This window comes from Gadus morhua, chromosome 5 (genome assembly GCF_902167405.1).
Source record: "Gadus morhua chromosome 5, gadMor3.0, whole genome shotgun sequence".
NCBI classification, from domain to species: domain Eukaryota; kingdom Metazoa; phylum Chordata; class Actinopteri; order Gadiformes; family Gadidae; genus Gadus; species Gadus morhua.
Window position 1 is genome coordinate 17,380,839 of NC_044052.1, and position 25,126 is coordinate 17,405,964.

Sequence of the window (25,126 nt, forward strand, 5' to 3'; positions counted from 1 at the left end):
TGAGGGGGGGGGAGGGGATTGGTACACTGGAGCTGATCCAGGGCTCTGTGGGGACCCCCCAGTGGGACTCCATGACCCCCGTCCAGAGGGGAGGTGATGAAGGCCTGGATGAGGGTCTCTACCACGGGGGCAGTGAGGGACGGCCCCAGTCTGGACATGTTTCTGAGGGGGTCCAATGCCTATCTGTTGATGGACTCCATGTGGGGAACCAGTGATAGGGATGAGTCTGGGACCCCCCCAGGTTGGGGACTGGAGAGAAGGGGCAGACGGAGCAGCCGTCCAAGGAAGGACCAGATCCCCGACCTTCTGGGGCCAGGGGGGCCCCAACCAGGACTCTGTCCCACTGCTGAGGTGTGACTGGGGGGGGGGGGGGGGGGGGGGGGGGGGGGTAATATGATGATGGTGAGGTTGTAGTTGTATTCAACATGTTGAAGTATTAGTTGTATGTAATATGTGGTAGTTCAATTTGTAGTTTATGTAATATCTTGTAGTTCAGGTAAGAGTTGTATGTAATAAGTGGCAGTTCAAGTAGTAGTTGTATGTGGTAGTTGAGGTAGAAGTTGTATGTAATATGTCGTCGCTGTCCGATGAAACTCGCGTATATCCAAAACGGTTACTTTTCAGGAAATGAAAAAAACACCCTAATTTCAAAGCAGTTGAACGTAGCGTTGTCATACTTGGTACGTCTTCTTTAAATGTAGTCGTAATATTGCCAGTGTGATGGTATAGTTCACATTTTACCAAAATCGAGTTTAAATGGACATACGTGCATATTTCACAGTAACGGTGGTCGATACGCGTTCTTCCGATCATGAATGGGCAAGTCGCGTTTCATACTGACAGATGAATAGGCTACGCTAAGTTTATTAAATAGCCTACGTCCAACCTAAGGCTATTTAATAAACTGAGCATAGCCTATTAATCTTGTCAGTATGAAAATCAGTGTACTGATTCATTGTCCCTTCATATTTATGTCTCCTGCTAACTATGAAGCGATAATGAATCAGTACACTAACAAGCTATACAGAGGTTGTAACGTTAGACCTACCGTAATTGTGTCACTCCTCCACTCCTTGACCTACGTCTCAGGCGACAATGGGAAAACTTTTTCTTGCGATAAAGTTAGGCCTACTGTAAAGGAAAGCTATTGTCTCACCAGGCTATCATCAAAATAATATTTATTTGGCACTGTATTGCAGAAAAGAAAAGGAAAAATGAAGCTGCCATTTCACTAAACTCCAACTAGCCCGTTCCTGTTTAAGCAGTTACGGCTAATTAGACTCACTACTGCTACTACAGGTGGAATTATAAAATAGCAACTTGCCTAAATGCAAGATTTTAATCATGTCTTTCCTGTCAGATTGGCAGATAGGAATTCCAAGAGTTCAACAGATAAAACCAAGTCATTTTCAAACATGCACATAAACAATTACTTCTCAATACTCAATAAATATAACATTTCATTAATATATTAATCAATAAGACATGTATATAGGTAGTCAGAAAAACCACACTGGCTTTTATCAATAAATAAATAAATAATGTTTAATAGTGGTGTGTATGTTATTGTTTGTGCTATTTGAGCTGACCATCACTCATGGTCAAGTGCATCATAAAATGGATGAAAGTCCTTCGGTAAGACATGTTTCAGTTCTTGAAGGTGCTTGAACTTCAGTGCTTTAATTTTCTGGGGGGATGTATAGAGTGGGGCCACGCTGACACACGCCTTCCTCAGGGATGGGGATGTGAAGGGTTGCCAGTTGTCGGAGTGGAGTAATTTGAACTCCATACTGCCGTCCACATTGTATCTAATAGAGAGATGAAAGGAAAGAGGGATGTCGGCGAACAGAGAATAGGAGGGAACCAAAAGCAAGTTTAGATTTATGAAACAAAATATTTTAATATGATGTGGCAAATATTTCATGTATGAAAAAGTAGTCTGTACAGACCTGACTGCTCGGAGGTCATGCACCGTAGGATCGCCTGCTTTGCTACCAGGTCGAATTGACTTGCAGATTTTCACTTTGCTGAAGTCTTGGAAAAAGCTGTAATCAACATACTTCAGCTCGTATGGTTTTGGACTTGAACGAGCTCCCCGAATGACTGCAGCATACTCAGCTGGAACATGTACATCTCGGTTCCTTAGCTTTCTTTCGATCACACTGTGCACAGAGTCACATTCCATCTGTGTGTGGCCTCTTTGAAGGTACTTCTGCGTCACTTGCTTTTTTCTTTCAGTGGCAAACTTTAAGAGGGCATTGCTCAGGACCAGGTTTCGGTTTTGATAACCACACCCATCACTCCAAAGAATGAATTCAGTGTAAGTGAGGTGTGTTTCAAGATAGTCCACAATGCAGGAGGCAAACTCATTGGCAGAGACCCCCCCCTCACCCTCATGCCAAAGGTAATTTGTCGCTTCATGTGATGCCATATTGTAGATGGTAAAATTATGGACACTCAGCTTCATTTTGAAATAGAGGGCAGACGCTTGAAGCTTTGGGCAGAGGAGAAGGCCCTGCAGATCCATGCATGCAACCAAGGTGGTGTTATTTGCAAGTTGCTTGTCCCTATCCTTTTCTGCTCGTGCCTCGTCCTTCTTAACGCAGTGTTCCTCCCACACAGCAGCCTCGATGTTCCCGGCTTTGAAGGCACAGCAAGTGTCACACTGATCTTTTTTTGGATGGAACAATGACAGATTTAATTCTTTAAAGGTGTTACTGAACACTTGTCTTGACAGAGCCTGGATGCCGTTGGCTGCACATGCCTGCTTATATTGTGAGTGGAGATGATTGATTGATTTGAATAAAGGCTCCAGGTACATCTTGGAAGAGGAGGACCTACAGTAGTGCGATGGTACTTTCGGCAGTTCAAGAAGAAAGGACTTTAGGAAGTCCCGCTCCTCTGTCCTCACCCTCACTCTTGCCGTCTTCTCAGGACTTTCATCTCTTCTTCCAACCCATTTTAGAACACTCCACTGCTTGATGCCAAGGGTCGACAGGAACATCCGCTGACAAACTCTGAGCCTTTTACCATCAACACATAAAAAACAACAGAGAGATGCTGACCTCCGAGACTGAACCGCTTCTGTCCGGCGCCGCTTGACATCACTCACCTCCACCAGTGACTTCACATAGATTTTCCTTTCTTTCCAGTCCAATTTCCCCCAAAAATACTTGAATATTTTTTCCCTCTTCCCTTCATCGATTTCGGTGCAGTGTAGTTTGCTGGATTTCCGGCAGGCCTCAGCCAGGCACCGCCCCTCCATTTTTCTTTCTTCTATGTTGATGAATTCATTTTTTTTTCGTCCAAGATATGATTGGCCCCTCATTCTTCTCCTTTTCTGAATGTTACCCTTCCAAGCGTCTGGGTTGGCCCTCTTTCTTGACCTTCCCCGGTCAACAGCAACATCAACATCAACAGCATCTTCATATGATTAAAAGAAAAACAAAAGAAAACATGTTTCACAAATTCCCATTTCTGTTACATGGTTTCTTAGCATGTGGAAATATGTGTGTCAGTGTGTAGGCATGCATTAAAGTTTGGCATTGCTGTGTGTGTGTGTGTGTGTGTGTGTGTGTGTGTGTGTGTGTGTGTGTGTGTGTGTGTGTGTGTGTGTGTGTGTGTGTGTGTGTGTGTGTGTGTGTGTGTGTGTGTGTGTGTGTGTGTGGCTGAGCCCATTAGTAGCTGACAGAAATGTAAAAAAACAAATTGACAATAAGTTACTCACCTTCATTGACAGGTGTGTATTCCGGGTCATTTTCAGGATCGTGTTCAAGTGAGTCTAAGAGCAATATAGAGGAACACATTTAGTACAACAAATGCACTTATGACATCATTCTGATATAAGATTGCATTCATTTGGACTCATAATTGATTAAATACACTCGATTTGTAATTAGTAATGGGCTTTAGTCTGTCCAACTCAAAACCAATGTGAGGTGGAGGCTGTAGTGTAGCCTAATCTGAGAATAAGAATAATAAGATACTTACCATCACTGGCACTTTCAGAGTGATTGTCATTATCACTTTCCAGAGAATCTAACAACAATAAAATATAATGTACATTTAGCACACGACAATGCTTTAAAAATTCAGAACTGAGCAGCAAACGTACCTATTCTCTATGAGTAATCATTTTTAATTTAGCTACATACAATTTGATGAGTTAGTATTTGGATTCCTTCCTTGATCAAGGGAATCAGAACAACAAGTGTGGCAGGCTTTCATCTTAATGTGCAACACATCAATAGGCTTTGGGTTGCAGAATAGTAGGTAGCTGCTACTGGGAGAAAAAATATTTAAGCCTAAAGTACATACCCTCATTGGCAGCTGTATTTGCACCGTCACTTTCAACTGAATCTGACAATGACAGAGGGAAACCATTTAGAGTAATGAATACAGTTTAGACTTTCCTGTCTGGTTGACTCAATTTTAGTTTCCTACAAACCTTCCTCCTCATTGTTGACCCTCACGTTCGCCTCAAGTACCCTATCATACCTGACATTGACCATTTCACACATCTCCTTAAGAGAGAAAGACATCCTGAAGAAAGGGAAAAACCCAGATCAGAAAAAAATATAGCGCTATGCCCAGTCAACATAGCTTCAATTCGGAAATCCTATTAAAGTACAGCTAAATTAATTAATAAATAACCAAAGATTGAAGTTGGAGGATGCTTGCAGGTAGGCAAAAACCCTCAACTAGTTTGGTGGTTTAGTCAAATATCCTATTGGCGCTTCTCATTGGCTATGCAGCTTAAATAATTACATAATCAGGCCGTATAGAATGCAAAATGTTTAATAGCCATCTTTCAATAGATGGGAAAATACATGAACATCTAACATGAACGTCGCAATAACGAGGCATAGTGTTACGAGTAGCTTATGTGTGTGCGCGAGAATGGCAGTGTGCGCATGTGTGTGTGTGAGTGACGTCAGCGAGTGAGTGGACGAGCGAGGAGAGCGAGCGAGCGGTAGCGCGTGATAGACGCACCTACCGCTCGCTCGCTGACGTCACTCACACACACACATACGCACACTGCCATTCTCGCGCACACACATACGTTACTCGTAACACTATGCCTCGTTATGAAGGCGGGAATAAAGCGGCCACCGATTATTGACAGGATGGGTAGGCCTACTTTATTCTACCGGAATAGTTTGCTTATTCACTAGACAGTGTCTAGTGAAGAAGCGAACGATTCTGGTAGTTCGCTCGCTTCTTCACTAGACACTGTCTAGTGAATAAGCTTCTTCACTAGACACTGTCTCGTGAATAAGCGAACGATTCCGGTAGAATAAAGTAGGCCTACCCATCCTGTCAATAATCGGTGGCCGCTTCATTCCGACCTATAAGCAGACAAACTGCCGGTCAAATCACACAAAACAATAGAGACAGGGATCACACAGGCAATCTTTTTCGCGCTTGGCCCAATCTCGATAAATGTCGTTCATATCGCATATGAGGACTTCGAAGGGTGTGGAGAAATGAAATCCTCCGTAACCACGGAGAGCTGTCATCACAGAGAGGGCATCTCGTCGCAAATTTACGGCATCAATAAGAGGGGGCGCTGTCAGCAGACTATTATTAGACAAATTAACAAATTTCAATCGGACAATTTTACCGGAGAGTTAGAAAGGGCGTATCGCGCTTCTGCCTTCTCACACGGCGAGACAGGTTCGTGGCTTAAAAAGTTAAAGTGAGCGTCGCGATTACGGTTTCGATACGCGTTACAGCCCTATTTAGCCTACTTAATTTACGTTCTTCAGTCAGGTTCACAATAAAACATATTCGGTGAAAATTACTTCATCTTATATTGCAACTAGAATAAACTTGAGAACAGTTGACAAAAAAACTAAATACCTTACCTTCAAAGTGTTATTCGGCTACCCGATGATGCGCTTCCAGAGACGCTAATGAGATGACTCCACAGGGCGGGAGATACGCGGCGGGACTGACAGCTTTGACACCAAATGGATATACTTGAAAATCAGATGACGTGTTTCACAACTTTTCATTGGTCAATTAGGTTCATGACGCATACTGTATACGGAAATGAACCTGGACATAACTATCATCGTAAAATCTCAAAATCGGCAAAAATGGACATACGCGGTTTTCATCGGACAGCGACGATGTGGTAGTTGAGATAATAGTTGTATGTAATACGTGGTACTTGAGGTAGTACTTGTATGTTTAATAATGCTGAGGAATCTAATGCTGGCTCTTGGTTGAGGCCCCTGGTTAGAGCCAGCTCTGTGCTCAGCGCTCTGTGTCAGAGTCTCTTCCCCCTCAGCAGCTGCAGCAGGTTCCTGCTGTAACAGCTCAGTGTCTACGCAGTGTGACTGAGGGAGGTTTTTGTACGGCTCTCAATCACTGTGTGAACACCCAGACACTGTTAGGATAGTGGACACTCTGACAGTGATAAACTGCTGCATCTTCACGCTGGGCGCCGGTGATGGTCAGAGAGAAGTCAGTGCTGCTTCCACTGCCACTAAACCGAGCTGGTGTTGGTGATACAAGTTGGTCTGCATATTTTATGATGAGCTTGGGGGCTTCTCCATGTTTCTGTTGGTACCAGTGTAGATACTGATTAGTACTATATGTGTAAACTGCTGGGTTTGTTTTACAGGTCAGAGTGACTGTGGATCCTGGAGCAACGGACACTACTGGTGTCTGAGTCACAGTCACCTGACTGCTGGTTCCTGTAGAAAACAAACAAACCAAACATTGAGTTATTCAATAGAAAACACAAGCAAACAGAGAAGGGTGGTCCACATTTTGACTGAGTGGAATGAACCAACCTGTTAAGGATCCACAGACCACTGTCCAGAAAAGGAGGGTGAGGTGATTCATGGTTGCCACGGTTTCTGGGATGTTGAGTGACAGCTCCGAGTCCTGCAGTGTTGAACTCAGAGGACTTTAAACCCTCTCAGAACCCCAGTTTCAGCTGAGCATGCAAAGCTTCCTCTATATGGAAATGACCTGTTTCCACTCATCAGACGGGGGGTGAGAGTGACTGCAGACATTCTTGGAGGACCGCTGTATCTCTTCTACATCCACACCAGTGGAATAAAATTTGATTTGGTGTAAATAATTGGAATTGGAATCTATAAAAAAATTCTTGTTAATTCGATCTTGGTTTGTATGAAATTCATTAATTTTCAAAATTGTGTATAAAAAAGTTACTCATCACAGCGGAACCTAAAATGTTATGACAAATAAAAACATATTATTTTTTGGAATTAAATGCATGTTTATTACATCCATTTTTTCATTTTGAAAGCTCTCACAAGTTCAATTTGTGGACTGGTGTGGCTCGTTTATTTGTTCGGTTTGATTGTGAGACACCAAAGATTGTTTTTAAACATTATATATTTTTTTAAATCTACTAATTCGATCTAAAGTAGAAAAAACAATAACTGTAGAGAGTAAAATATTGAATAATTAAAATATTTCTGTGAAAAGCAAGTGTTTGTGTCAGTGAGATGAGTCTTTAATGTGCGGTAGGTTTTTGTACAGCCTCTTAAAGCGTTTGTATCACTGTGGTGGACTTTTGGTGGAGGCACCAAACTCATCGTTGACTGTAAGTACAAGGAGACTTTTTGTGTATCTGACATAGTACTTACTTTTGGCTAACTTACCTGTAAAGATATATATAGATTTACTTTTTAACTTTAACTTTAATTTAAACTTTTTTCTTAAGAAAGGTTAATGACAGTGAAAAACGTTTTCTCTGATGGAGTTCAGTCATTAAATGTTATTGTTGATAGAGTTTTTCAAATGCTTTCTTTATTGTGAGAATTCATAATTTATTAAGAATATAATTGAGTTACTTTGAACTTCATTAATTTGACTAAACAGTTTTATTCAGTTTCTGTTTCGAAATCTAAAAATGCAGTCATCATTTATTGAATATAATATGTAATCTGTATTGTATTGATGTGCTTAAAAAATCCAGTTAATAGAATTTTCTTGCTAAATCCGAAATGAAATGTAATAAAAAGGAAGTGAAAGAAAGACTTATTAAGGAAAGCAACCTGACAGTTGAAATGTGTCATGAATAAGGTTGTATACATTTCCACGTTACAAGAAACAATATTCCTTGATGACTGCTGTTGTTCCCTTCCCTCTGTGCTCCTATGAGGCTGATGTTAACTGAGCCTGTTGTCCACTCCTCTCTCTCTCTTCCAGTGGGAGTGGTGCAGCCCACGCTGAGCGTCCTCCCTCCCTCCAGAGTGGAGCTGGAGCAGGGCAGTGCTACACTAGTGTGTGTGGCCAGTGGGGGCTTCCCCTCAGACTGGAAGCTTGGCTGGAAGGTGGGGGGCAGCAGCAGGTCTGGGGGGGTGTCAGGTAGCCTGGGGGTCCTGGGGAAAGATGGCCACTACAGCTGGAGCAGCACCTTGACCCTCCCTGCAGACCAGTGGAGGAAGGCGGGCTCAGTGAGCTGTGAGACCAGTAAGAATGGCCAGACGCAGCCTGTCACTCAAACCCTGAATCCTGGAGAGTGTTCACAGTAGAGAGGCTCCAGCATGGAAGTACTGGAGGATACAGATCTCCTCTGACACGTCTGCTTTATGTCTCTCTGTCTGAGGTGGCACTGCAGCTTTTGATGATTTACATTAATATAACATGTCTTTGATTCATTAACTTGATGCTCTCTGGATTTTTCCCGTTGCTTGTGTTGGTCACTTGTTGAACATTTAATAAAGATTTAAAGAATAAATTCTTTCTTGTCGTCATTAACTATTGTTTATCTTCTGCATTTTCGAATTAATGTGGCTTCTAATGAGCAAATAAAACCTCTGCCATCTTCATTAAACAAATTGACCCACCATTTTGAAAGAAGTCGGTGTGTATCTCTGAATGATAGAAGTGTTGGTTGTGGGGATGTGGTAAAGTGTGTTCACTGTATTCAGTGGACCAGTGTCAGTCATAGAGCCACTGCTGCTCACTGTCAGACTGACTTCTGTCACTTCATATAATAATAGTTCAGAGAGATGTCCAGGATTCTTCAGATACCAACTTAGAAACATGTAAAAGTACGTCTCAAAAGACATTCAGGTTCTCCCACGCAGACATAAGAACCCTAGCAGGAGGAGTGGGGGAAACAGTAACATATTCATAATGTCTATCTATGAGTCAAACCAAACCGACGACGTAAGAAAACGTGCATCATTAAACGTATTCTGTGAGCAGTGAACTGTAGCTATTCAAATGATGTCCATTTTTAGCTGATCTGCACCTGTGTCTCTTGAGCGGCAGAAAGTCAGTGGAAATATAAGGCTGAGGTTTTCAAAGGGGTCTCTGGAGATTCCAGTGAAAGCAGTATCTGAGCATTTCTCCATATCAGCTCAATGGCGCCCTTTAGGGTCCGAACAACGCAATTACGATAAGGACTGGTTCCATGAACTCCACTATCTTCAGGTTTTATTTAATAAATAGCTGGCTTCAATCCATTCATAATACTAATAATAAGAAAGTTGTTCCTTTCATCAGGACGCAAGCTGCATTACATGTGGGTGACAAAGAACAAAAAAACGTCAAATATTATATTTTGAAACAATCTAAACAGTAAATAAACAAATAAATAAGATAGATCATGTTCCAAATTCCAGGCCAAGTAAGTGGGAGTTCAGGCAGCTCTAGAAAACGCAGATGGATCCAGCGTTGAGGATCTCGAGTTCCACAGAGTGGGGGCAGCCACCCTAAAGGCTCTGTCCATAGCTGAAGTCACTAACCCGGGGGTGGGTGGGGGGCGGCGGGGTAAAGCAGTCCGTGGTCTGAGGGACAGAGATTCTGGGAGGGGGAGTAGGGTCTGAGGAGCTGTGAGAGGAGCGGGGGCTAGAGGGACTGGGGGGTGAGGAGGAGGAGGAGGAGGAGGAGGAGGAGGAGGAGGAGGAGGAGGAGGAGGAGGAGGAGGTGCTACAGGACCTTAATGGGAGCCGGTGGATGAGGGGGGGGGGGGGATTGGTACACTGGAGCCGATCCAGGGCTCTGTGGGGACACCCCAGTGGGACTCCATGACCCCCGTCCAGAGGGGAGGTGATGAAGGCGTGGATGAGGGTCTCTACCACGGGGGCAGTGAGGGATGGCCCGAGTCTGGACATGTTTCTGAGGGGGTCCAATGCCTATCTGTTGATGGACTCCATGTGGGGAACCAGTGATAGGGATGAGTCTGGGACCCCCCCAGGTTGGGGACTGGAGAGAAGGGGCAGACGGAGCAGCCGTCCATGGACAGGACCAGATCCCCGACCTTCTGGGGCCTGGGGGGCCCCAACCAGGACTCTGTCTTCTTACTGCTGAGTTGGAGGAGGTTGGCAGACATGCAGAGTGTCTGTGGGGGGGGGGGGGGGGGGGGGGTAGCTATGCATTATGCTTTGTTGCATGTAAAATATGGTAGTTCATTTATTAGTTGTATGTAAAATCTTGTAGTTGAGGTAGTAGCTGTATGTATAACGTGGTAGTTGAGATGGCGGTTGTATTTAGTAGTTGATGTAGTAGTTGTATATAATATGTGGCAGTTGAAGTAGTAGTTGTACATAATACGTGGTAGTTAAGGTAGTATTTTATGTAATATATTGTAGTTCAGTTAGTACTTTTATCTTTAATAATGCTGAGAAATCTAATGCTGGCTCTTGGTGGAGGCCCCTGGTTAGAGCCAGCTCTGTGCTCAGCGCTCTGTGTCAGAGTCTCTTCCCCCTCAGCAGCTGCAGCAGGTTCCTGATGTAACAGCTCAGTGTCTACGCAGTGTGACTGAGGGAGGTTTTTGTACGGCTCTCAATCACTGTGTGAACACCCAGACACTGTTAAGAGAGTGTTCACTCTGACAGTGATAAACTGCTGCATCTTCACGCTGGGCGCCGTTGATGGTCAGAGAGAAGTCAGTGCTGCTTCCACTGCCACTGAACCGAGCTGGTGTTGGTGATACACGTTGGTTTGCAAATTGTATGAAGAGCTTGGGGGCTTCTCCAGGTTTCTGTTGGTACCAGTGTAGAAACTGACCATTGCTATCTCTGTAAACCGCTGGGTTGGTTTTACAGGTCAGAGTGACTGTGGATCCTGGAGTAAAGGACACTACTGGTGTCTGAGTCACAGTCACCTGACTGCTGGTTCCTGTAGAAAACAAACAAACCAAACATTGAGTTTTCCAATAGAAAACACAAACAAACAGAGAAGGGGGGTCCACATTTTGACCGAGTGGAAAGAACCAACCTGTTAAGGATCCACAGACCACTGTCCAGAAAAGGAGGGTGAGGTGATTCATGGTTGCCACGGCTTCTGGGATGTTGAGTGACAGCTCAGAGTCCTGCAGTGTTGAACTCAGAGGACTTTAAACCCTCTCAGAACCCCAGTTTCAGCTGAGCATGCAAAGCTTCCTCTATATGGAAATGACCTGTTTCCACTCATCAGACTGGGGGTGAGAGTGACTGCAGACATTCTGGGAGGACCGCTGTATCTCTTCTACATTCACACCATTGGAATAAAATTTGATTTGGTGCAAACAATTGGAATTGGAATCTATAAAAAAAAATCTTGTTAATTCGACCTTGGTTTGTATGAAATTCATTAATTTTTCAAAATTGTGTATAAAAAAGTTACTCATTACAGCGGAATGGCTCGTTTATTTGTTCGGTTTGATTGTGAGACACAAAAGATTGTTTTTAAACATTATATATTTTTTTTAATCTACTAATTCGATCTAAAGTAGAAAAAACAATAGCTGTAGAGAGTAAAATATTGAATAATTAAAATATTTCTGTGAAAAGCAAGTGTTTGCGTCAGTGAGATGAGTCTTTAATGTGCGGGAGGTTTTTGTACAGCCTCTTAATGCGTTTGTATCACTGTGGTGGACTTTTGGTGGAGGCACCAAACTCATCGTTGACTGTAAGTACAAGGACACTTTTCTTTGCCTGGCATATTTAACTTTCTCTAAATATAATTAAGGGTGATAATCTTATCTTTCGGAACTTTCTATATTTTTAATTTCTGGGTTTTTTTAACGATAAGCTGAGGACAAAGTGTAAATATATTGTGGTACAGAGTTCTGTCTTTTAAATTACACTCCATATGTTACATATGTTCTACAATATAATGTATTTCATGAAAGACCTCATTATTGCTGTGGCATTATCCATTGAATTGGTAAATCAGTCACATTTAAGTTTGAAGAAATTCACACTTGTCGATTAATGTTAACCCAATAAAATGCTAAACTTGGATGTTCAATCATTTTAAATATAAACATGTTGTTACCGTTTTTATGAAGAGATTTTAAACACAATGGTTTCCTTCCTCTTTAATATCACCAACTGCTAGTGAACAGGAAGCTGTCCCTTCCCTCTGTGCTCCTATGAGGCTGATGTTAACTGAGCCTGTTGTCCACTCCTCTCTCTCTCTTCCAGTGGGAGTGGTGCAGCCCACGCTGAGCGTCCTCCCTCCCTCCAGAGTGGAGCTGGAGCAGGGCAGTGCTACACTAGTGTGTGTGGCCAGTGGGGGCTTCCCCTCAGACTGGAAGCTTGGCTGGAAGGTGGGGGGCAGCAGCAGGTCTGGGGGGGTGTCCGATAGCCTGGGGGTCCTGGGGAACGATGGCCACTACAGCTGGAGCAGCACCTTGAACCTCCCTGCAGACCAGTGGAGGAAGGCGGGCTCAGTGAGCTGTGAGGCCAGTAAGAATGGCCAGACGCAGCCTGTCACTCAAACCCTGAATCCTGACCAGTGTTCAGAGTAGAGAGGCTCCAGCATGGAAGTACTGGAGGATACAGATCTCCTCTGACACGTCTGCTCTAAGACTCTCTGTCTCAGGTGGCACCGCAGCTTTTGTTGATTTACATTAATATAACACGTCTTTGATTCATTAACATTATGCTCTCTGGTTTTATCCCCTTGCTTTGTCACATGTTGAACATGTAATAAAGACGTAAATAATAAATTCTTTCTTGTCATCATTTACTGTCGTATATCTTCTATATTTTCGAATTAATGGGGCTTCTAATGAGCCGCTGCCATCTTCATCACTTATTTCCCCACCATTTTGAAAAAAGGATTAAGGCTATGGTGTGTATGTCTGAATAAGCAAAGTGTTGGTTGTGGGGATTACCTTGGAAAGTGTGTTCACTGTATTCAGTGGACAAGTGTCAGTCATAGAGCCACTGCTGCTGAAATGACCCATGTCTGCCTTTCTGTCACTTCATATAATTTCAGAGGGATTTCAAGGTGTCTGCAGATACAAACTCAGAAACATGTAAATTACGTCTCAAAAGACATTCAGTATCCCTCACCAAGACATAAGAACCCTAGCATGCTGAGTGTTGGAAATAGTAACATATTAATATTGTCTGCCTATGAGTCAAAGACCAAACCGACAATGCTAAAAGATGTGTTTCTTTAAACGTATTCTTTCAGCGGTGAGCTGTAGCTATTCAAATGATATCCAGTTTAGTTCAGCAGATGTGCACCTGTGTCTCTTGAGTCACAGAAAGTCAGAGTAAATGTAGGGCTGAGGTTTTCAGAACAGTCTCTTGAGACTCCAGTGAAAGCAGCAAGTGTGCACGTCGCCATACCTGCTCAATGACCCCCTCTAGTGTATAACCAACGCCATTGCAATAAATACTGATTCAATAAACTCCACTCTGTTCACCTCTTTAACAATAATTGAAATATTCCTGGGTAGTATACTTTTGTTTCATCAGGATTTACCCTTGGTTCATAGAAAAATCACGTAAATCCCATTTTAAATCTCCTTATTTAATGTGTGCTCTCTGACTGGACAGCAAAAAGACACTGGGAAGCTATGGGGACAAAGGGGTTTGGATCGTATTTATAATGGTTCTACGTATGGTTTGTAACCCTGGTCAGAGTCCGGTTTACTGTTGGGTATGCTAACCCTGGTCGGAGTCAGGTTTATTATTCATATATTGGTTCATGTCTCGTGGGGGGAGAAGGCTTCGGCTCGGGATCCTCCCCCCCTCTCTCTGGTGTTGGGGGGGGGGGGGAGTGTGTGTGGCCGATGGCTGGTTGAAGCAGACTCTCCTGGCCTGAGTCAGGCTGATTGGACTCTGGGGCTGAGACAGGCTGCACACCTGTGGTGAACCAGTAATTAAGGCACACAGGTTAAACCAGCCGACCACACACACACACGCACACACTCTGGGCAGAGCTCTGTCAAATCTGTGTTCACCTCCTGCTCAGCTTGTATCGTCGTGACAACTCTCAAATGAAGGGCTTTACAACATCTAGCTGTGTGTTGGTGTCGGAGGAGACCAGCAAAGCAGTAGTTGTAAATATTTTTTTGTAGTTGAGGTAGTAGTTTTACCTAATATGTTGTAGTTAAGGTAGTAGTTGTACGTAATACGTGGTAGTTGAGGTAGTCGGTTTTTCTAATATCTTGTAGTTGAGGTAGTTGTATGTAATACGTGGTAGTTGAGGTGGTAGTTGTATGTAAAATCTTGTAGTTGAGGTAGTACTTGTATGTTTAATAATGCTGAGGAATCTAATGCTGGCTCTTGGTTGAGGCCCCTGGTTAGAGCCAGCTCTGTGCTCAGCGCTCTGTGTCAGAGTCTCTTCCCCCTCAGCAGCTGCAGCAGGTTCCTGCTGTAACAGCTCAGTGTCTACGCAGTGTGACTGAGGGAGGTTTTTGTACGGCTCTCAATCACTGTGTGAACACCCAGACACTGTTAAGATTGTGTTCACTCTGACAGTGATAAACTGCTGCATCTTCAGGCTGGGCGCTGTTGATGGTCAGAGTGAAGTCAGTGCTGCTTCCACTGCCACTAAACCGAGCTGGTGTTGGTGATACAAGTTGGTTTACTAATTTTACGATGGGCTTGGGGGCTTCTCCAGGTTTCTGTTGGTACCAGTGTAGACGCTGACCAGAACTGGGACTGTAAACCGCTGGGTTTGTTTTACAGGTCAGAGTGACTGTGGATCCTGGAGTAAAGGACACTACTGGTGTCTGAGTCACAGTCACCTGACTGCTGGTTCCTGTAGAAAACAAACAAACCAAACATTGAGTTATCCAATAGAAAACACAAGCAAACAGAGAAGGGTGGTCCACATTTTGACCGAGTGGAAAGAACCAACCTGTTAAAGATCCACAGACCACTGTCCAGAAAAGGAGGGTGAGGTGATTCATGGTTGCCACGGTTTCTGGGGTGTTGAGTGACAGCTCCGAGTCCTGCAGTGTTGAACTCAGAGGACTTTAAACCCTCTCAGAACCCCAGTTTCAGCTGAGCATGCAAAGCTTCCTCTATATGGAAATGACCTGTTTCCACTCATCAGACGGGGGGTGAGAGTGACTGCAGACATTCTTGGAGGACCGCTGTATCTCTTCTACATTCACACCATTGGAATAAAATTTGATTTGGTGTAAACAATTGGAATTGGAATCTATAACATTTTTTCTTGTTAATTCGATCTTGGTTTGTATGAAATTCATTAATTTTCAAAATTGTGTATAAAAAAGTTACTCATTACAGCGTAACCTAAAATGTTATGATAAATAAAAACATACTATTTTTTGGAATCAAATGCATGTTCATTACATCCATTCTTTCATTTTGAAAGCTCTCACAAGTTCAATTTGTGGACTGGTTTGGCTCGTTTATTTGTTCGGTTTGATTGTGAGACACCAAAGATTGTTTTTAAACGTTATATATTTTTTTAAATCTACTAATTCGATCTAAAGTAGAAAAAACAATAGCTGTAGAGAGTAAAATATTGAATAATTAAAATATTTCTGTGAAAAGCAAGTGTTTGTGTCAATGAGATGAGTCTTTAATGTGCGGGAGGTTTTTGTACAGCCTCTTAAAGCGTTTGTATCACTGTGGTGGACTTTTGGTGGAGGCAGTGGCGGTTCTAGGTCCAGTTACGCCCCGGGCAAGACTTCCTACAAGCGGGTGTATCGTGAACCTACGGACTTCAGTGAGGGTTTCATTCCGTCTATACACGGCACCTTCTCAACGAGCAGGTGTGCGCCTGCAGCCAGAGGGGGCGCCAAAATACCTATTCCCCACACAATGTTATGTCGTACTTCATTGATAACCGCTACGCAGCGCTTTTTTTTTTTATACTGCTCGTGGCGCCCCCCATGTGATTTGCCGCCCCCCACAAATATGCCGCCCCTGGCGGCTGCCCGGTTCGCCCGTGCCTAAAACCGCCACTGGGTGGAGGCACCAAACTCATCGTTGACTGTAAGTACAAGGAGACTTTTTGTGCATCTGACATAGTACTTACTTTTGGCTAACTTACCTGTAAAGATATATATATATTTACTTTTTAACTTTAACTTTAATTTAAACTTTTTTCTTGAGAAAGGTTAATGACAGTGAAAAACTTTTTCTCTGATGGAGTTCAGTCATTAAATGTTGTTGTTGATAGAGTTTTTCAAATGCTTTCTTTATTGTGAGAATTCATAATTTATTAAGAATATAATTGAGTTACTTTGAACTTCATTAATTTGACTTAACAGTTTCGTTCAGTTTCTGTTTCGAAATCTAAAAATGCAGTCATCATTTATTTAATATAATATGTAATCTGTATTGTATTGATGTGCTTAAAATATCCAGTTGATAGAATTTTCTTGCTAAATCCGAAATGAAATATAATAAAAAAGGAAGGGAAAGAAAGACTTATTAAGCAAAGCAACCTGACAGTTGAAATGTGTCATGAATAAGGTTGCATACATTTCCAAGTTATAAGCAACAATATTCCTTGATGATTGCTGATGTTCCCTTCCCTCTGTGCTCCTATGAGGCTGATGTTAACTGAGCCTGTTGTCCACTCCTCTCTCTCTCTTCCAGTGGGAGTGGTGCAGCCCACGCTGAGCGTCCTCCCTCCCTCCAGAGTGGAGCTGGAGCAGGGCAGTGCTACACTAGTGTGTGCGGCCAGTGGGGGCTTCCCCTCAGACTGGAAGCTTGGCTGGAAGGTGGGGGGCAGCAGCAGGTCTGGGGGGGTGTCAGATAGCCTGGGGGTCCAGGGGAAAGACGGCCACTACAGCTGGAGCAGCACCTTGACCCTCCCTGCAGACCAGTGGAGGAAGGCGGGCTCAGTGAGCTGTGAGGCCAGTAAGAATGGCCAGACGCAGCCTGTCACTCAAACCCTGAATCCTGGAGAGTGTTCAGAGTAGAGAGGCTCCAGCATGGAAGTACTGGAGGATACAGATCTCCTCTGACACGTCTGCTTTATGTCTCTCTATCTCAGGTGGCACCGCAGCTTTAGATGATTTACATTAATATAACATTTCTTTGATTCATTAACATTTCAGACTTTTACCCGTTGCTTGTGTTGGTCACATGTTGAACATTTAATAAAGATATAAAGAATAAAATCTTTCTTGTCATCATTTGCTATCGTTTATCTTCTGTAGTTTCGAATTAATGTGGCTTCTAATGAGCATATAAAACCTCTGCCATCTTCATCAAACAATTTTCCCCACGAGGGGGAGGCTATGATGTATATCTCCGAATGAGCAAAGTGTTGGTTGTGTGGGTGTTGTAAAGTGTGTTCAGTGTATTCAGTGGACCAGTGTCAGTCATAGAGCCATGGCTGCTGAAATGACCCATGTGTGTCAGACTGACTTTCTGTTACTTCATATAATAGTAGTTCAGAGAGATGTCCAGGTATCTGCAGATACAATCTCAGAAACATAGAAAATTACGTCCCAAAATAAATTCAGTATCCCTCACCAAGACGTAGGAACCCTAGCATGCTGAGTGGGGGAAACAGTAACATATTCATAATGTCTGTCTATGAGTCAAAGACCAAACCGACAATGCTAAAATATGTTTCTCTTTAAACGTATTCTGTGAGCAGTGAGCTGTAGCTATTCAAATTATGTCCAGTTTTAGCAGATGTGCACCTGTGTCTCTTGAGTGACTGAATGTCAGAGTAAATGTAGGGCTGAGACTTTCAGAAGAGTCTCTGGAGAATCCAGTGAAAGCAGTATGTGTGCATGTCGCCATACCTGCTCAATGGCGCGCTCTATTGTCATACCAACGTCATTACAATAAAGACGGATTCCATGAACTCCAATCTGTTCACCTCTTTAGCAATAATTTAAATATTCCTGAGTAGTTTGGTTTTGTGTCATCTGGATTGACCCATGGTTCATAGATTAATCAGATCAATCCATTTTAAATCTCCTTATTTCATGTGCTCTCTGACTGGACAGCCAAAAGACACCGGGGAGGTGTGGGGACAATGGGGTTTGGATCGTATTTATAAGCGTTCTACTCATGGTTTGGTAACTCTGTTAAGAGTCCGGTTTACTGTTGGGTATGCTAACCCTGGTCAGAGTCTGGTTTATTATTTATGTATTTGTTAGGCTTTGGCTCTGGACTCTGGATCATCCATCCCCCCCCTCTCCTCTCTATCTGGTGTTGGGGGGTGTGGAGTGTGTGTGGTCGATGGCTGGTTGGAGCAGCCTCTCCTGACCTGAGTCAGGCTGATTGGACTCTGGGGCTTGGAAAGGCTGCACACCTGTGGAGGATCAGCAATCAATAAACCCAGGATAAACCAGATCTACACACACACACACACACACACACACACACACACACACACACACACACACACACACACACACACACACACACACTCTGGGCAGAGCTCTATCACCTCCTGCTCAGCTTTTATCGTCGTGACAACTCTCAAATGAAGGGCTTTACAACATCTAGCTGTGTGTTGGTGTCGGAGGAGACCAGCAAAGCAGTAGTTGTATGTAATATATTCTAGTTAAGGTAGTAGTTGTACGTAATATGTGGTAGTTGAGGTAGTAGTTTTATCTAATATGTTTTAGTTAAGGTAGTAGTTGTATGTAGGTAGGCTACTATGTTGTAGTCAGGGTAGTATGTAATATGTGGCAGTTGAGGAAGTAGTTTTTTCCAATATCTTGTAGTTGAGGTAGTTGTATGTAATACGTGGCAGTTCAAGTAGTAGTTGTATGTGGTAGTTGAGGTAGAAGTTGTATGTAATATGTGGTAGTTGAGATAATAGTTGTATGTAATACGTGGTACTTGAGGTAGTACTTGTATGTTTAATAATGCTGAGGAATCTAATGCTGGCTCTTGGTTGAGGCCCCTGGTTAGAGCCAGCTCTGTGCTCAGCGCTCTGTGTCAGAGTCTCTTCCCCCTCAGCAGCTGCAGCAGGTTCCTGCTGTAACAGCTCAGTGTCTACGCAGTGTGACTGAGGGAGGTTTTTGTACGGCTCTCAATCACTGTGTGAATACATTGACACTGTTTAGGTATTGGATACTCTGACAGTGATAAACTGCTGCATCTTCACGCTGGGCGCCGTTGATGGTCAGAGAGAAGTCAGTGCTGCTTCCACTGCCACTAAACCGAGCTGGTGTTGGTGATACACGTTGGTTTACTACTTTTATGAAGAGCTTGGGGGCTTCTCCAGGTTTCTGTTGGTACCAGTGTAGATACTGACCATCACTATATCTGTTAACCGCTGGGTTTGTTATACAGGTCAGAGTGACTGTGGATCCTGGAGTAAAGGACACTACTGGTGTCTGAGTCACAGTCACCTGACTGCTGGTTCCTGTAGGAAACAAACAAACCAAACATTGAGTTATCCAATAGAAAACACAAGCAAACAGAGAAGGGTGGTCCACATTTTGACTGAGTAGAATGAACCAACCTGTTAAGGATCCACAGACCACTGTCCAGAAAAGGAGGGTGAGGTGATTCATGGTTGCCACGGTGTCTGGGGTGTTGAGTGACAGCTCAGAGTCCTGCAGTGTTGAACTCAGAGGACTTTAAACCCTCTCAGAACCCCAGTTTCAGCTGAGCATGCAAAGCTTCCTCTATATGGAAATGACCTGTTTCCACTCATCAGACTGGGGGTGAGAGTGACTGCAGACATTCTGGGAGGACCGCTGTATGTCTTCTACATTCATTCTTTTGGAATACAAATTCAGTTTTTCTGGAAACTATTGGAATTTAAAATGTGTTATATTTCTCTGGTTAAATTGATCTGGGTTTGTATGAAATCCTTTGATTTTATTATTTTGATGAAATGTATTCTCATTACATTATTTACTAAAACTAGAAAAGTAGATAATAATTTATTGTTCAGTTTTTAATAAATGCATGATTATAACATTGTCTTGAGGTTTTTTAAAGAGTCAAATGATTGGACTAATGTTAAAGCAATCCACTGTTTGTTAGTGATCCCTCAACAATTATATGAAAATATATGTTGAGTAAATACATTTGTTTAATCCATGTACATTCAGACAACAGATAAAAATTTATAATAATTGTTTGAGTGAATCAAATATTGAATGATTCAGAGATTTTTGTCAAAAAGCGAGTGATTGTGTGACAGTAAGATGAGCCTCTAATATGCGGGAGGTTTTTGTACAGCCTCTTAACGAGTTTGTATCACTGTGGTACACTTTTGGTGGAGGCACCAAACTCATCGTTGACTGTAAGTACAAGGACACTTTTTTGTATCGTACAAACTTAGAAAACTACCTTTTGATTAACTTACATGGAAAGATAGATTTAGATTTTCTTTGTTTTTAACTAAATTAATTTTTCGTAGGATAGGCTAATGACAGTTTAAACATAATTTAATGGAGTTCAGTCGTTCGATTTTATTGTTGACATTTTTTCCAAATCATGTCTTTCTTATGAGAATTCATAATTTATTGAAAACATTTATTGATTTACTTTTAACTACATTATATTGAAAATCAAGTTTCAATCAGGTTCTGTTTTAAAAGCAAAAAATGCAGTCATCATTTAATGAATATAATATTATATCCGTATTATGTGCTTAAAATATCCAGTTGATAGAATTTTCTTGCTAAATCCGAAATGAAATATAATAAAAAGGAAGTGAAAGAAAGACTTATTAAGAAAAGCAACCTGACAGTTGAAATGTGTCATGACTAAGGTTGTATACATTTCCACGTTACAAGAAACAATATTTCTTGATGATTGCTAATGTTCCCTTCCCTCTGTGCTCCTATGAGGCTGATGTTAACTGAGCCTGTTGTCCACTCCTCTCTCTCTCTTCCAGTGGGAGTGGTGCAGCCCACGCTGAGCGTCCTCCCTTCCTCCAGAGTGGAGCTGGAGCAGGGCAGTGCTACACTAGTGTGTACGGCCATTGGGGGCTTCCCCTCAGACTGGAAGCTTGGCTGGAAGGTGGGGGGCAGCAGCTGGTCTGTGGGGGTGTCAGATAGCCTGGGGGTCCCGGGGAAAGATGGCCACTACAGCTGGAGCAGCACCATGACCCTCCCTGCAGACCAGTGGAGGAAGGCGGGCTCAGTGAGCTGTGAGGCCAGTAAGAATGGCCAGACGCAGCCTGTCACTCAAACCCTGAATCCTGGAGAGTGTTCAGAGTAGAGAGGCTCCAGCATGGAGGTACTGGAGGATACAGATCTCCTCTGACACGTCTGCTTTATGTCTCTCTGTCTCAGGTGACACTGCAGCTTTTGGATGAATTCATTAATATAACACTTGTTTGATTCATTAACATATGCCCTCTGGTTTTTACCCCTTGCTTGTGTTGTCACATGTTGAACACTTAATAAAAATGCTAAAAATACAATATTTCTTGTGATATTTTCAGATCGTCTAACTTCTATTCCTGTTAATTGATCTTCCGACCAATGAGTATATCAATGTAATCTTTATTACATAAGTTTCAACACCATTTTGAAAGGAGGCTTAAGGCTATGTTGTGTATCTCTGAAAGAGCAAAGTGTTGGTTGTGGGAATTTTGTTGAAAAGTGTGTTCACTGTATCCAGTGGACCAGTGTCAGTCATAGAGCCACTGCTGTTGAAATGACCCATGTGTGTCAGACTGACTTTATGTCACTTCATATAATAGAAGATCAGGGGGATGTCCAGGTTTCAAAAGAATTAAACTTAGGAACATGTAGAAGTATGCCTCGAAAGACAATCCGTATCTCTCACCAAGACACAGGAACCCTAGAATGCTGAGTGAAGGGAATAGCAACATATTGATAATGTCTGTCTATGAATTAAAGACCAAACCGACATGGCTAAAATATGTGTTTCTTTAAACTATGTATTCTGTGAGCAGTGAACTGTAGCTATTCAAATGATGTCCGGTTTTAGCAGATGTGCACCTGTGTCTCTTGAGTGACAGAAAGTCAGTGGAAATGTAGGGCTGAGACTTTCAGAAGAGTCTTTGGAGAATCCAGTGGAAGCAGTATGTGTGTATGTATTAATACCAGCTCATTGGTACCCTCTAGTGTCAAACCAACGCATTTACATAAAAACTGATTCCACGAACCCCACCATCTACTGGTTTAAATCAACATATTGCAGGCTTGATTCTATCCATGATAATAAACATAAAGTTGTTCCTTTTATCAGGACCCAAGCTGGTTTAAATGTTGGGGACACAGAACAAAAAAATATGAAATATTATATTTTAAAACAATCAAAACAATAAATAAATGAATCAAAAAGAAAAGATCATGTTCCAAAGTCCAGGCCCAGTAAGTGGGTCTTCAGCCAGCTTGTGAAAACGTAAAGATCTCCCGGGGAGCGAGTTCCACAGAGTGGGGGCAGCCACCCTAAAGGCTCTGTCCATAGCTGAAGTCCCTAACCCGGGGTGGGGGGGTGGGTAAAGCAGTCCCTAGTCTGAGGTACAGAGATTCCGGGAGGGGGAGTAGGGTCTGAGGAGCTGTGAGAGGAGCGGGGGGCTAGAGGGACTGGGGGGTGGGGAGGAGGAGGAGGAAGAGGAAGAGGAGGAGGATGAGGAGTAGGAGGAGGAGGACAAGGACGAGGAGGAGGAGGAGGAGGTGGGTGGGGGGGGGGGGGGGGGGGGTTCTGCCAGGGTTCGGTGTGGGTGAGGACCCTGGCAGCAGAGTGGTATACTAGAGTTGACCCAGGGCTCTGTGGGGACCCCCCAGTGGGACTCCATGACCTCCGTCCAGAGGGGAGGGGGGGGGGGCTTCGCGGCGTGTTTTTATTTTTTACTGCTCGTGGCGCCCCCCACAAATAAGGCGCCACGGGCGGCTGCCTGGTTCGCCTAAAACCGCAACTGGGTCTAATGCCTACCTGTTGATGGACTCCATGTGGGGAACCAGTGATAGGGATGAGTCTGGGACCCCCCAGGTTGGGGACTGGAGAGAAGGGGCAGACGGAGCAGCCGTCCACGGAAGGACCAGATCCCCGACCTTCTGGGGCCTGGGGGGCCTCAACCAGGACTCTGTCTTCTTACTGCTGAGGTATGACTGGGGGGGGGGGGGGGGGGGGGGGGCTGGTGTAATATGATGAAGGTGAGGTTGTAGTTGTATTTGACATGTTGAAGTATTAGTTGTATGTAATATGTGGTAGTTCAATTTGTAGTTTATGTAATATCTTGTAGTTCAGGTAAGAGTTGTATGTAATACGTGGCAGTTCAAGCAGTAGTTGTATATGGTAGTTGAGGTAGAAGATGTATGTAATATGTGGTAGTTGAGATAGTAGTTGTATGTAATACGTAGTAGTTGAGGTAGTACTTGTATGTTTAATAATGCTGAGGAATCTAATGCTGGCTCTTGGTTGAGGCCCCTGGTTAGAGCCAGCTCTGTGCTCAGCGCTCTGTGTCAGAGTCTCTTCCCCCTCAGCAGCTGCAGCAGGTTCCTGCTGTAACAGCTCAGTGTCTACGCAGTGTGACTGAGGGAGGTTTTTGTACGGCTCTCAATCACTGTGTGAATACATTGACACTGTTTAGGATGTGGCGACTCTGACAGTGATAAACTGCTGCATCTTCACGCTGGGCGGCGTTGATGGTCAGAGAGAAGTCAGTGCTGCTTCCACTGCCACTAAACCGAGCCGGTGTTGATGATTGAAGTCTGTTTGCATATCTTATGATGGACTTGGGGGCTTCTCCAGGTTTCTGTTGGTACCAGAACATATAATCATCTCCATCACTATCTCTGTAAACCGCTGGGTTTGTTATACAGGTCAGAGTGACTGTGGATCCTGGAGTAACGGACACTACTGGTGTCTGGGTCACAGTCACCTGACTGCTGGTTCCTGTAGAAAACAAACAAACCAAACATTGAGTTATCCAATAGAAAACACAAGCAAACAGAGAAGGGTGGTCCACATTTTGACTGAGTGGAATGAACCAACCTGTTAAAGATCCACAGACCACTGTCCAGAAAAGGAGGGTGAGGTGATTCATGGTTGCCACGGTTTCTGGGGTGTTGAGTGACAGCTCCGAGTCCTGCAGTGTTGAACTCAGAGGACTTTAAACCCTCTCAGAACCCCAGTTTCAGCTGAGCATGCAAAGCTTCCTCGATATGGAAATGACCTGTTTCCACTCATCAGACCGGGGGTGAGAGTGACTGCAGACATTCTGGGAGGACCGCTGTATCTCTTTAACGTCCACACTTTTGGAATACAAAATTTGATTTGGTGTAAATAATTGGAATTGCAATCGATAGCATTTTTTCAGGTTAATTTGATCTTGGTTTGTATGAAATTCATTAATTTTCAAAATTATGTATAAAAAAAGATACTCATCACATCACAACCAAAAATGCTTCAATTAATAATAACTTATACTTTATTTTTTATTAAATGCATGTTTATTACATCCATTCTTTCATTTTAAAAGTTTTTTGTGGACTGGTTTGGCTCGTTTAATCGTTTTTTGTAAGGCTCCAAAGATTGTTTTAAAATAAATGTAAAATCGTTTCATTATATTAATTCAAGCTAAAGCAGAAAACATTAGCTGCAGTGTAGCTCGTCAAATAATGAATAATTCATCGATTTTTGAGAAAAGCCAGTGTTTTTAGGGCAGTGATATGAGTCTTTAAAGTGAGGGAGGTTTTTGTACAGCCTCTTAATGCATATGTATCGCTGTGGTGGACTTTTGGTGGAGGCACCAAACTCATCGTTGACTGTAAGTACAAGGAGACTTTTCTTTGCCAGGAATATTCTACTTTCTTTCCATTTAATTAAGCAAGATAATCTTCATCATTTAACTTTTCTATTGTTTTTTATTTTCTTGTCGTTTTTTCGAAAGATAAGTTGAGGAAAAAGTGTAAATATATTGTGGTACAGAGTTATTTCTTTTAAATTACACTGAATATGTTACATACATATGTTACATTACGTTCTACAATATAATGCATTTTATTAAAGAT

At 43.0% G+C, this 25,126-nt stretch overlaps 1 protein-coding gene across 2 annotated transcripts; it reads right to left on the reverse strand.

Annotated features, from left to right (window-relative positions):
- Window positions 1-1,161: 1,161 nt before the first annotated feature.
- LOC115544519 (uncharacterized) lies at window positions 1,162-4,538 on the reverse strand. 2 transcript variants are annotated; one of them, XM_030357518.1, is made up of 6 exons: window positions 4,448-4,538; window positions 4,318-4,359; window positions 3,991-4,038; window positions 3,728-3,781; window positions 1,950-3,423; window positions 1,162-1,808 (listed from the first exon to the last, which is right to left on the reverse strand). In XM_030357518.1, the coding sequence occupies exons 1-6, from the start codon at window positions 4,518-4,520 to the stop codon at window positions 1,592-1,594; spliced, it is 1,908 nt and encodes a 635-aa protein (XP_030213378.1). In that variant the 5' UTR covers window positions 4,521-4,538; the 3' UTR covers window positions 1,162-1,591. The 2 variants fall into 2 exon arrangements, with proteins under 2 accessions (XP_030213378.1, XP_030213377.1); XM_030357517.1 differs by having other exon boundaries at window positions 1,162-3,423.
- Window positions 4,539-25,126: the final 20,588 nt, after the last annotated feature.